The sequence below is a fragment of the Nicotiana attenuata genome, chromosome 2 (assembly GCF_001879085.1).
Source record: "Nicotiana attenuata strain UT chromosome 2, NIATTr2, whole genome shotgun sequence".
Classification (NCBI taxonomy): domain Eukaryota; kingdom Viridiplantae; phylum Streptophyta; class Magnoliopsida; order Solanales; family Solanaceae; genus Nicotiana; species Nicotiana attenuata.
The window spans coordinates 21,561,096-21,574,929 of record NC_031990.1 but is presented as its reverse complement, the minus strand read 5'-3'; the positions used below and the strand labels follow the sequence as shown (position 1 = coordinate 21,574,929).

Sequence of the window (13,834 nt, the reverse complement as noted above, 5' to 3'; positions counted from 1 at the left end):
GGGGGGGAGCATTCGTTTCTCTCTTCTTTTCTAAATTTCCAACATAGTTAATTTCGCAAAAGGTCGGGTTGAATTGATTTTGGGCGGGTAAAAATGGGCTAAGTCAATAAATGGGCGGGTCATTATAACTTGGGCAGAGATGGGTTGGTTCAAATTGGACTAAAATTTGGGTCATAACTCAATCCGCCCAACTCTTACCTAAGTTTAATTAATGTGTATTGTTTTCTTATGAATTGTTTAAGAGGAATTTTCAGAAACCACTATTGTTTAGTGGCTATTAACTTCCTATAGCTACCATATACATAATTACTTCCTATAGCCACTATTCAGTTGTTACGGTAGTGTATTCACTATATTCGCATTGCTGTATTCATTAATACAGCAGCAAAAGCGCCTAAAAACAGGGTAGTCCAGCAGTACGCACATGTATTCACATGTATTCGTGCCATGTATTCATGAATACAGCATCAAAAAGTACCTAAAATCAAGGCAGTCCAGTTGTATGCGTTAATTCACATGTATTCGCGCCATGTATTCACGAATACAGTAACGACAATTACCTTAAAATGTCCAGCTGCCTAAGATAGAGGAAAAACATAAACAATGCATTTCATGCCTTAGTTCATGCCTCAATGGTAGTGTATATCATAAACACTTATTTTGCTATAAAATATAAAAGGTAGCTATAGAAAATAATATTTTAAAATAATTTTGATTTATAATAAATAGGGTATACCTTTGCTACAGGAGGTAAAATTTCCATTGTTTAATTATCAAATAAGACTTTTTCCTTTTGTTATAATCATATAAAACATATCAAACAAAAAATATACTTATTTCAAAAATATTTTAACAAAGGTACTCATTGATCAATTTGGGCTAAAAATTAGTCCAACTTTAGATGAATTGAAATGAGTTGGTTCAAGATAGGCTGAGTCCAACAAATAGGCGAGTCAATGACCAGCCCAACTTTGGGCGAATTGGGCGGGTCAAATGGGTTTGGGCTCAATTGGCACACCTACGACAATATATGTGCAAAAAGCAAGTATTGATAGGGTTAAACATTATGGGGGTTTTGGCATGATATAACAACATACCATATAATTGGCAGAAAATAGCAATAGTTATAAATATTGGCATCAAATAGCCAATAAATGTATATCACAATAATAATATGTATATCACAACTTTTCTTCTTCTTCTTTGTCTATATCAACATGTATATTAAAATTTATTTTCATTCTCTGTATATAAATATTGTTATTCCTTGTATATCTATAATATAAAATTATATATATAGTTATTGCTGCCTTTATATCAATGTATATCACAATAAAAATATTGTATTATTTGTATATCACAGTGTATAGCACATCGGACATGAGTATACCAAAATAGATATCATAAGTTTATTTTTCTTCTTATCAAAAATAAAATTTCATTGCATACCAAAATATTATTTACTCCCACAATTATATTTATTATTTTATATTTTAGAACTTGCTTAAAGATGCAATATCAAAAATTTATTTTCCTTTTTTGATCAATAATTAATAATTATATTATTTGTATATCACAGTGTATAACATAATAATAATGTGTATATCGAAGACACTTATTAAAATTTTATTTTTCTTCTTTGTATAACACATTACAGATTGAAAACTCAAGTTCAAGACGACTCCACATGTGTATCCCTATTTGTAACCCGTGTATATCTCTATGTACATCAGTGATATCTCATGTATATTATCCGTATCTGTGTATATCCATAAAAATTTGTGTTATATATAGATATACAATGTGATATACACGGGCCTCCATAAAAAAATTGTGTTGTATATACGATATACAAATTGATATACACAGACGTCCTTAAAAACTTGTGTGTGATATACACAGATGTACACGATATACAACGTGATATACACATGTCAAAGTTGGATTTTTAGGTCTAATTTTTACCTGAAACCAGTCAAATCACTACTAATCTTGCTAGAATTTTGTATATAGCCTCGTTTAGATATTTTCAACCAATTTCAATCACACCCACTCATTCAATCCAACCAAAAAAAGAAAGAGAGAAGAAAACAAAGTTGAAATATATTTTTTCTTTCCTAGTTTTTGCTAATCTTGCTCAAATTTTGTATACAACCTTGTTTAGGTACTTTCAACCAATTTCAATCACACTCACTCATTCAATCCAACAAAAAAAAAAGAGAAAAGAAAAATAAAGTTGAAATATATTTTTTCTCTCTTAGTTTTTGCTTCTGATTTTCTCTGATGTGAGATCAACCTTACCATTTCATCCCACTGATTTTTTTTTGCATAATTTGCAAGAATTTTTGCTAAACTATGAGAGCAAAAGAGAAGAGATAGAAGAAGAAATACAAGGAGAGAGGGGGGGGGGGGGGAAGCTAATATAAGCGTGTAGTTTTTTTTTTTATTTTGAGAGAGAATATAAAAGAGAGTAGTTTTTTTAAGATCTAGCTATATAGTGCCAATTGTTTGAGGCTATCTTTGCCAAACCTAATATAAGGCTAAAAATTACCAATTCCTGTTATGTGTTGTTATAGGATGCCAATCCGCCATTTTGTTAATCGCTTATTGTATGCTAAAGAGGATTTGATTTTTGAGATTATTAAGCACATAACATCATGTTTTACCAGTGGCGAATGTACATTGATGGTTATGGGTGGTCAAGCACCCATTACTTTTGGAGTGATGAACTATGAATTATATAAAAAGCTAGTAATACAAATATATTACTTGAGCACCCAGTCTTAATAGTAATTTTCAGATAAATAATAGTTCAGCACCCATGACTTAAAAATTCTAGATCCGCCACTGTGTTTTACTCCTAATTTCCAATATCGATCGCTATCATCCTATCTAGCTAATTTAACCTAAATTTTTATTTACTTAAATATGTGAAATATAAAAAAAGATCTATAAAATTTTGATGCATGCTGTATTATACTTATTGAAGACTTACCTATTGGGCTATACTGGGTTGAAGAGATAAAAACTTGAATATTGGGGTAAGCTGGGTTCATACTAAGAAAGGCCTTGATTTTGGGCTAGGAGTATTTTCTGTCAGTACTGGAATTTTTTTGTTGGCCCTGAAACATAAAGCTGGAAAAGAACAAGAGAAAAACATTTAACGTTGAAAGTCAATATTAGATTAAATGAAGAGAATTTTTCATAAAGCAAAATCTTTTAGGTCTAATTAGCCATTTATAGATACCCTTTGCTATATTACGTGTTATAGATACCTTTTATGTTTTTATACAATGTATTTCATGAATACAACCAAAAAAATAGGCATAAAAAGTGGAATTCCAGCTAAGTTTGACATGTATTTAGCTGTATTCAAGCGGCATTAACGTTAAATGCAGTAACGTATTTGCGCAAAATCTGGAAGGTTAAACTGGTTAAAAACGGAAGGAAATCAAATCACATGATATTCTCCTAATTTAACTCAACAAACTAAAACGATCCCTCATTAATCTGTATTTGAAAGATACATAATAAAGATTATAGCTGAATAAAGAGAAATACATATGAATAATACAGTTGAGTAGAACTGTATACAGTTGAATACAACAAAATACAACTTAATTCATCTGAATAAAACACTTGAATACAACAAAATACAACTGAATACAGCTGAATAAAACTCTTGAATGCAACAAAATACAACTAACTTCTGCTGAATAAAATAGTTGAATATAACTAACTACAACTAAATACAGTTGTATAAAACACTTGAATACAACTAACTACTGCTGAATAAAATAGTTAAATACAACTGATTAAAACTGAATACAAGAGAATACGCATAACTTTTTAATACATCTAAAATATATAAATGAATGCTGCTGAATACATGTGAATACAGCTGAAATATACATTCGAATACAACTGAATACAAATAGGCGATTTGGGCGATCTAGAGAGAGAAACAGCCTTATGGCTTCGCCGGCCGGCGGCCAGCCATTAATTCCGGCTGGTCAGCCCCCTAACACATCTGCCCAACCTCCTACAACAACTACAAACAATCCCCAGCCCTCAAATCCCACAAACGAAGCCATGAATTACTCAAAAGCTGTGAACCCTACTTCGACAACCACTGCCATGCAGAATCGAGCCGCTACAGTTGAACCAATTGCTCTTCGTCTATCAAAATCAACGAATTAAACTTACCCTAAGCGATTGTAATAGAGTGATAATGGAGGAGAACTAGAGAATTTGGGTGGGAGAAGAGGTATAAATCGTGGGTTGAGGGAGAAAGAATAAAGTGTATGCAAAAAGAGAGAGAGAACGTGGTTAGTCAATTTTACGGTGATTATGTTAGAGAAAAGACTAAAAAGGAGAGAGAAAAATATTATTTAGCATATATGGTGCCTTAAATGTAGGATGTAACTATAATTAGATATTTGGCTATAAAGTATAAAAGATATCTATAGGATGTAATATTTTAAAATGGTATTTATTTAAAATAAATAGGGTACTAAGGTTTTCTATAGGATGTAAAAATTCTTTAAATAAATGAAAGGGAGTACTTTCTTTTGCTTTCTTTTCATTTCTCTTTTTTGCTCACGTATTGGCTACTTTTTTTACCATTCGACTTCAGAATTCTCAGTACTAATTACGGACTAATGGGGCCCGCTGGTCCCACTGGTCTCTGTTTGGATTGTTTGAAATTTGGTAATGTTGATGACATAAAAGCCCAACTTAAAAAGCCTGCCCTGTATCAGCTTTCAGCCTGGCCCTTCGTGGTCCAATTTTACTTCTTCAGAAATCATAACTTTTCCAAGTACAAACCTGCCACCTCCCCCTGCAACAAGCCCATAACCTACCCTTGGGGGGGGGGGGGGGGGTAGGGGGAGAGAGAGGGAGGGTAAGAGGAAAAACTTACATGGTAAAACATAGCACTCTTAGCATCGATTAAGCTCCCGTTTGGCCATAGATTTTGGCAAATTTTTTTCAAATCTTTTTTGAAAACATTGTTTGTTCATAGATTACTGATCTATTTTCGAAAAATTTCTGAAATTATTTTTCAAGTTCCCAAAATCTAGTTTAGGGCAGTTTTTGGGTGAAACTTGTTCTCCCACTCACAAAACTTCAAATTTTTTTCAAATAAAATGCATGTCCAAACATAATTTCAACTTCCAAACATTATTTTTCAAAACTACTTCAAAAATTATTTTTTTAAGTTTCAACCAAATCTATGTCCAACCGCTAGCTAAAGCATTTACAACAAAAAGATCTTCATACTAACATACTAAAAAAAGGGCAGCCCGGTGCACTAAGCTCCCGCTATGTGCGGGGTACGGGGAAGGACCGGACCACAAGGGTCTATCGTACGCAGCCTTACCCTGCATTCCTGCAAGAGGCCGTTTTCACAGCTCCAACCCGTGACCTCCTGGTCACATAGCAGCAACTCTAAAAGTTAAATGTTAAGACAAGTTTAAATTTATCCATTGACTATATAAAGTATTTACACAACTAGATCACTCAAGAAACCGCATATAATGTGAGTATGAGTTGACAACCTAGAATATCAGGTGGATAACATGTTAAAGCCAGTCAAACTACACCGTCTATGTGTAAAAACAGATAAAAATTAAAGGGATCTTTACACAAATAGCCGTCCATATACATAGATTATATATTGATTATAAATAATTATACACATGTAATACATAAGTTATACATACATTATACATTTACTGGCTATTTTTAGTTTAAGCAGTTGGGTGGTCGACTGTTTGGGTTAATTCTTCAAATTAAATTATTTGTGTTATGTTAGTAAACAGTATTTGTAAAATAATTCTGGAGAAAATAAAATAACATAAACAGAAATATAAACGAAACAAAAGTTAATCTGAGCCCACTGAATTCACAGTGTTTCCTTAAGGAATTTAATCCCCTCCTAGTACCCAAGGTTATGGATTATTTCCTCCCAGGATAGAACGAATTACACACTGGTGTAATGGTACTTCAAACCCCAATGTTTCAGCGAACACAAAGTTGGACTTGTATTTATAGTCAATGTTAGGGTGAAATCTGAAGAGGTACAACTCTTCAGAATGGTTGTTTATGCAAAACGGTCATAGCATAAATGCCATAACATAAGTTTTCTGTTACAAAAACATAAAACGAAAAAATGGAAAACGGTTGGATTTATTATTATTGAATTTAATATTTACTATTAACAAATAAACTTGGTCCAAAAAATTAATCAATAAATCGATCACTTGACCAAATCCAGATCCAAACCAGCCGAAGCCGAGCGACGACGACAAAGGCGCAAGGCTTGCCTTCTTCTCAACTCTTCAAGAGCTAAAAGAAGAGCAATTGCTTATATACCCATAAAAAACTTCTTCCTCTTCCAATATGGGACAATGTCCCTTCATCAAAGAGGGAATCTCAAATGAAACTCAAATATTTCATTTTCCCTCCATTTTCCATTCACCCTCTAATAAGCATTAATATACTTTAAAAAAAAAAAAACCAACATGTTATACAAGTTATATTAGTCGTAAGCTCCTTTATGAGACTTTACTTCTTCACAATACCTACACATTTGGTTACATCCACAATGAGAGCAAGAAGTTTCTTCTAAAAATTGTTCATTACTAGTTTGTTAAGCTGCACTTAAAATCATTGGATAAAGTGTCTAAAAGAAAAGGGAAAAGTTGTACATATAAGACAGATGAACTTATGTAAGTGTGTTGGCTATGTCAAATTCATAAATATCACACGTTAAGATAAAACCAATTCATAAAGAAAGGACAAGAAAATACAGAGAGGGCATAAGCATCCATCACTCTCTTCTCTGGGCTCCTTGGAAGGCTAGACAAAAACATTGATAGCTACTGCACATGCCTTATTTCATGCCTTCCCCATGTGCACTTGCGCTTCCTCAATAAACATTGATATCACAATTGAAAATGATACTTAATACAATAAAGGGCAGTCCGGTGTACTAAACTCCCGTTATGCGCAGGGTCGGACCATAAAGGTCTATCGTATGCAGTGTTACTCTGCATTTCTGCAAGAGTCTGTTTCCACGGCTCGAACCCGTGACTTCCTGGTTACATGGCAACAACTTTACTAGTTACGCCAAAGCTCACTTACGATACTTAATACAATAAAAGATCAAAATAAGATTCCCATATTCAGTAATCTTTTTTTAATTGAGACTTTTTATATGACTAGAAGCTACAAAGGGATATTCTAAAAGCTCTTTTTTCCACAATAAAGCACATTTATCTTGATTTACATAACATAAGATCTCCTTTTTGTTTGCTCTTTTTGGTTTTCTTAATGATGGTTGGGGATTGAGGGAGTTAAGGAAAACATTAAAACATAAGACAAAATTGAATTACATTTGATCATGAATGCCAGATTCCACTGAGAATGTTTCTGAATCTATTGGAGGATAATTTCCTGACAATCTTTTTTGCATCTGAAACTTCAGCTTCTGCTAGCTTCTCAATGTTTTTAAGATATCCAGAATTTGCAATTTTCTTTCTGGCACTATTGCAACTTGTTAAAGACATGAGTATAGAAAGCAATAGCTTCTTGTTACCAAAATTTGCCTGCTCAGGATCAAGCATTTGTAGCAGCAAACCAATATTTTGATCACACTGTACAAATTTCCTTCGGTTTCTTGGCACAATAACCATACTTGATAGTGTTTCAGCTGCCATTTCTCTAACCTCAAATGACTTTGAATCAAGAAAATTCACAAGCTCAGGCATAAATCCAGCATCCCCCATTGCTTTCTTGGCCTCATCTGAAGTTCCACATAGCCAAAATGCTGCCTTTAAGGCCAATTCTTGAAGTGAACCATCCCCATGTCTAAGAAAATACAGAATATGATCCATAAATCCATAATTCAACAGAATGTTCACTGAATTCACTGATGAGAAACACAAATTCACAATCCCCCTCAATGCCATTTCCCTTGCTTTAGATGAGAACGATGATTTCGGATCCAAAACACGAGCTAGAGCTCGTATTCCACCTTCTTTCATGATCATTTGCCTAGTTGCTTCATCCCCAGAAGCCATACTTTGTAAAAAATCAATTGAACTAATTTGTGTAACCTCATCTTTAGACCTTGCAAGCTTAACAAATACTGAAATTGCACCTTCCTCAATCATAAACCTTTTGATTTCTTCAACCCCAACAAGATTTTTCAACACCCCACAAACTAAACCAACCAATTCACCAACAGAATCACTCTCTGTACATAACTTCAACAAAACAGTAACTCCACCATGAGCTGAAACTGACCAAGAATTATCTGAATTCTCTGTTAACTTCTGCAAACATCTTGCTGCAAATTCTTTACTCAAACAATTCCCACACTCTAAAACTCTAATTAGTGGTGCAATTATTCCTGTAGAAATTAAACAACTTCTATAGGATTGATACCCTGCTATTACAGATAATGCCTTAGCTGCCTCTTCTTGAAGATTATCTTCTTGTAAATCAAGAAAATTCACCAACAGAGAAACAAAACAATCAACTTCAATTGCAACTTTAACATACCTATCATCTTCTTGAATGACTTCATTCAAGGCAATCAAAGCTTGTTTCTTCATTTCTGAAGAACCAATCTTGAGCCTTGACAATAAATCCCTGATATAAAACTTTATATCATCACGAGAAGCGCCAATACTCGGCCTTGAAACAATAATAGCATAGCTCTGAGTTAGCAAACCAAGAGAGTAAATCTCAGAAATGTTCCTTATATGATTGTCCAATTTTGAAGAAACTATATCAAGATCACTTTGCATGAGGAGTTTCCCACTATAAGAAAACTCCATACAATTCTTTGAAAGTTCATTGCAGTTTTTGAGGGTTGCATTAATGGCCTGAAGAGAGCTGCAAAGTGGAGGGTAATTCTCAGTTGACTCACAATTTTCAATGGCAGAGAGACTAGAAAGAAGTTCTTCAAGCTTATTGCGAATAGATTGCCATTTTACGGGAAATACTTTGATTGAATAAGAAAGAGATATGAGTGAAGAAATGAACTCAATTTCTTGCCGGATTCTTGATTTTCCGGCGGGTGGTGCAACTGGATTTTGTGCATGTGCCGTTTCAGTAAACATGTTGGATTTCATTGGCCCATTTTCCGGCGAGATGGGGTCGGAAAAATGTGAAGATTCCGGCGAATTAGTTAAGTTTTTTGGGAGGAAAATCAAGATAATTCAATAAATTTTATCGTGAGGAGAAAGAATAGCTCTGCCTATATTATTCATGCTTATCTTCAGTTGATGTACAGAAATTGTGATACGGACTGAATTGACAAAAATAGCCTTGGCAACTGCGTGACAGATGGATTAATTTGTACCAAGATATAGGGGTATTTTTGGTATATCAGTTGCAGAATGGTGGCTAGTTAGTTAGGAGATAAAACAAGTTCAATAAGAATGGGAGAGTTATTAGGGAAACTGCTTTGGACTATTGGAAGTTAGGTCCAAATTTTTATACACCAAGAGAGATTAAAGCAATTTAAAAAGAAAACAAATAATGATGGAATTACTAGAAACAATTTTTTTATATTTTGTAGTGTATCAGAAGTTTCGTTTCATCGTTTACCAATCATTTCGAAATTATGCAGAATCTTTCTTAATTATTTGCTCCATTGAATGTCTCAAACAATAGACAGAACTAGATTTTTTTCCCTTTTATTACTGATAAATTGAAGTCCTTTTCTTAGGGGTGACAGGAAAGTATATATAAACTCTAGCTGCGAAAAAAAAATGGGGAAAGTTTATATTAGGCTGCAAGTAATAGAAAAATAGAATTAAAAATTAATGATTTTATTTTATAAAGTCTTTGTCTTATCATGAAATGGTTTGATCCACAAACAGTGGCTTTCATTTTTGAAAAAATATAGCTTCACAAGGAATCTTACTTGTGATGTTCTTTTTGTTTTTTTCTATTGTTGCTTTTGCGTGTAGTCATCTATTATTTTGCTCATATATTTATATACTGTTGTTATATGCTACTTTCATGTCAACAACCTTAGATGGAACATGATACCCATACTACAATGTGAAGATGAAATAGGGAAATAAAAAAAAAAAAAACATGGTGTTTTCACTCTTCACGGGAAGAGTTGATAAAAAAATAATCGATTATAATTTAAATAGAAGAAGATGATGTTATAATAATCTCATGTATTTTGTATTACCGATCTCCTATGCCCTAATATGATAATCTTCTGCTAAACGAACAATATAACTAAAGGAATATTCGTAATTAATCATATGATACCGAACCCTCCTTAATTAAGAAGATAAAACAAGTTTAACAATAACAGGGAAGTTAATAGGGAAGTGCTTAATTGGACTGTTGGAAGTTAGAAGTTGGAGGCTTTGGACGGATGTTCAAGTTTTATGCTCCATATATAGAGGTCTCATTTAAAAGAAAGTCTCACCAAATTTGAAATAATAATTTTTCCTATTATGGATAAACAAGTACTCCTTCGTTTCAATTTAGATAACACATTTTCCTTATTAGTCAGTTTCAAAGAGAATGACACATTACTATAATTTGAAATAATTCAACTTTAAACTTTTTATTTTACCTATTTTACCCTTAATGAGAAGCTTTTATAACTACACAAATATCATGGTCCCACAAAGCTCCCTTAAGCTTTTAAGACCCTAAGTTTCAAAAGTCTCCTTCTTTTCTCTTAAACTTCGTGCTAAGTCAAACTAACTCATCTAAATTGCAACGGATATAGTATATATTTCTAGAAGTATCATAAACAAGAAACTCAGCTTGTATATAATGAAAATATTTAGGGACCGACGAGTGTATCAAAAGTTTCAATTCATCTTTTAGCAACAATTTGAAAACTATACGACATCTTTCTTGAGGAAGTGCCTCTGTTCACATAATGCTTTTATTGTGTGCCTCACACAACTAATGTCAGTTGTGTGAGGCTCTTTTTTGTCTTACAAATTTGTGGACCCCAATCTTACACTTCTGAGTCCACAAAACTGAGAAAAAAAAAGATGCGTCATACAACAAGTGTCAGTTGTATGAGACACAAAATAAAATTTTCCTAATGCCTCGATACACATGAGCACTAGCTTTTTTTGCAATTCTTTTTATAGAGAAATGGTGCTTTTTTGGGAGAGAGGATCTATGCTAGCTCAAATGGCAAATATGGGGACAACGTAAATTTGGCGTCAAGGGTTAGGACAATGACGATTGACGATTTATTAGGCTTTATATTTGTTTTAATGGTTCAGTTCAGTCAACTATTTAATAAAATTTATATTCATATCTTTTGGTATTCTATTCTTTATAACTATAATTAGACTTTTTTTCATACCATACCAATCATCTCCATTTCTTTTCGGTATCGGTATGATGTGGTTAGTTTTTGATATATTTTTAAAACGTCATGTAAGAGTCACTATTAGAAGTTAGAACACGATAACATGCCTATACTCTTTAGATATTTTTACTGTTTAAGAAGTGATGAATCAAGAGGACATAAGATGGTTAGAATAGAGATCTATCTCACTATTCTATAGCAGTGTAAAACAAATTAAACAAAGACAAGAAATATATATATAATACAACAGTGAAAAAATATTAATCAGGTTAGGACTCAAGTATAAAGTCTATTAGATGATTAAGTATTCAACACGCAAAGTCTAGTGATCACGCCCAACTATGCCTTATAAAAAGGACTCTGCGGACGTTGCAAATATAACCCGAGTATTACGCCCAGGGTCGAATCCACAGAGAGTTAACCTATCAACCACTATCTTCAGACCCACTAATTCTTCAGAACCAGCTTCCCAAATATTCAAATCTCAGTTGAATGTTCTTTAACAACTAGCTTGCAAGTAACTAAATAGCTGTAAACTAAACTAATAAGGTTGTAAACAATTATGAGAAAAAGCTAAGGCAATGATTTCCCTTATTGATGGAATCCCTTCTGTTTATGCTCATACAAATTTACCAACACATCTTTATCAATCATGAACGCTAATCTTACCATAAATCTCTCCCGAGTAATCACAGTAATTTACTATTGCACTCTCCCGAGATACACTTGCTTACTTTATTTAGCACGATTCACTTTAGATTACACCCAAGGCTTCGTTATCCCTAATCCCGCCTTTACACCCGCAATTATAGATTCCTCTAATAATCTAGGAGTGATGTTGTTCAACAATACCCTAAATATGCACTCTTTTCCAAGTTATGCACACTAAATAGGCACAGCTAATTGAGGATCCTGTCAATTAACTACAACAAACACGAAGTTGAACAAATAGAGATTAAACTAGCAATTTGTATTCACATAAACAAGAAGTTCATCACCCAATAGGTTCTATCAAAACCTTAGACAAGGAATTTAGCTACTCATGGCTATGGGAAAATAAACCAAGATTGAATTCATCATAAAAATCAAAAGTAAAGAAGAAAGATGTTTGGAGTATTCTCTCACAATGGTTTTCCTTGCTAAGAAATCTTAAACATCAATTCATGCCTCTCTTGGGCGAAGTCTAATATTTTAAATAGGGTTTAGGTCTAAAAATCCCGTGTTTTACACTTTAGTCCCTGAAGTTTTCTGCTTCTGCCGCGGTTCTGCCGCGGTCGCGGTCAAACCGCGGCCAAAAGCCTTCTCTGATTCTGAATTCATCCGCAGCTGTCTTCCACCGCGGTGGAACCGCGGTCAAACCAGTGCTCTGAATCTTCAGGCCTGTTTTGCGTAGTTTACTTAGGGAATTTCACAGTTGGCCTCTTTTTCATCAATTTTGACTCCAAAACTGCTCCTTAGCCTTCCTTATACATATATCACCTGCAAATCATGAAAAGCACTAATAAGAGCATTTTGTTATCACTTTTAGCATTAAAACTACACAAGAAGGTGATTATTTAAGGTGTGATTATAGTCAAATTCACCTATTATCAACACCCCACACTTAAACCTTTGCTCGTCCTCGAGCAAACTAAACCACACTTCTAGGCCTAACTGCTCAATGCATTGCCCCAATTTATGTCACACCTGCTATTATTAATGATCGACCTAAGCAGTGCACAATCATATCTCAAATGCAGACTCTCATGCGAAGACACACTTGTGCTCACTCTAATTACTCTAACAGAAGTGAAGACTCACTTTTTCTTCCTGAGTCACATGCCCTCACATAAACAAAATCTGAGAGAAGTTCCACACACATAAAATTCAACAACAAGGAACCATATATAGAAAGAATTCACTCACTCTCAGCAAAGAGCATTCACATGCCACACAGACACACCATAAGCTTGCCCCTAGTGTAATACTCTACTAATTGAGTCATTCAGTCAAAGATCAAGAGGTCTTTATAGGTTGTAATGTAGGCTAAGGGACGGGTAGGATATATTTGGATATAGTGACTAACCTCCCTAAGCACTTTTAATACACACTTCCTTTTGTTTCACCTTTTTGTTCAACCCAATCATTATTCCATATGTTGTTTCACTTGTGACCCCCACTTTTCTTTAGGTACAACTTCTTCTTCTTCATCTTTTTTTTTTCCAGAGATTTATTGTACACTGCCAGTTCACCAATCAAAACCTTCATTCTTGATTCCCTTTTTTCACTAACTCTCTCCCACCCCACACTTTGACTTTTGTATATTCTTTAGTGATTCAAGTGCTTCTAGGAGGTAAAGGTTCAAACAATTAAGCTTATTCAAACACAGCGATTTAGATCATTATAGGGTTATCAAAGAACAGGCTTCAGGCTCAAAGGGGTTAACTATGGTAATATGCACAGGTGGATTCTCAAGTA

The 13,834-nt window shown here is 33.8% G+C and overlaps 1 protein-coding gene across 1 annotated transcript; it reads right to left on the bottom strand.

The window, feature by feature from the left end:
- LOC109205170 lies at positions 7,168–9,491 on the bottom strand. Its single transcript, XM_019367849.1, has one exon. The coding sequence runs from the start codon at positions 9,141–9,143 to the stop codon at positions 7,404–7,406; it is 1,740 nt and encodes a 579-aa protein (XP_019223394.1). The 5' UTR covers positions 9,144–9,491; the 3' UTR covers positions 7,168–7,403.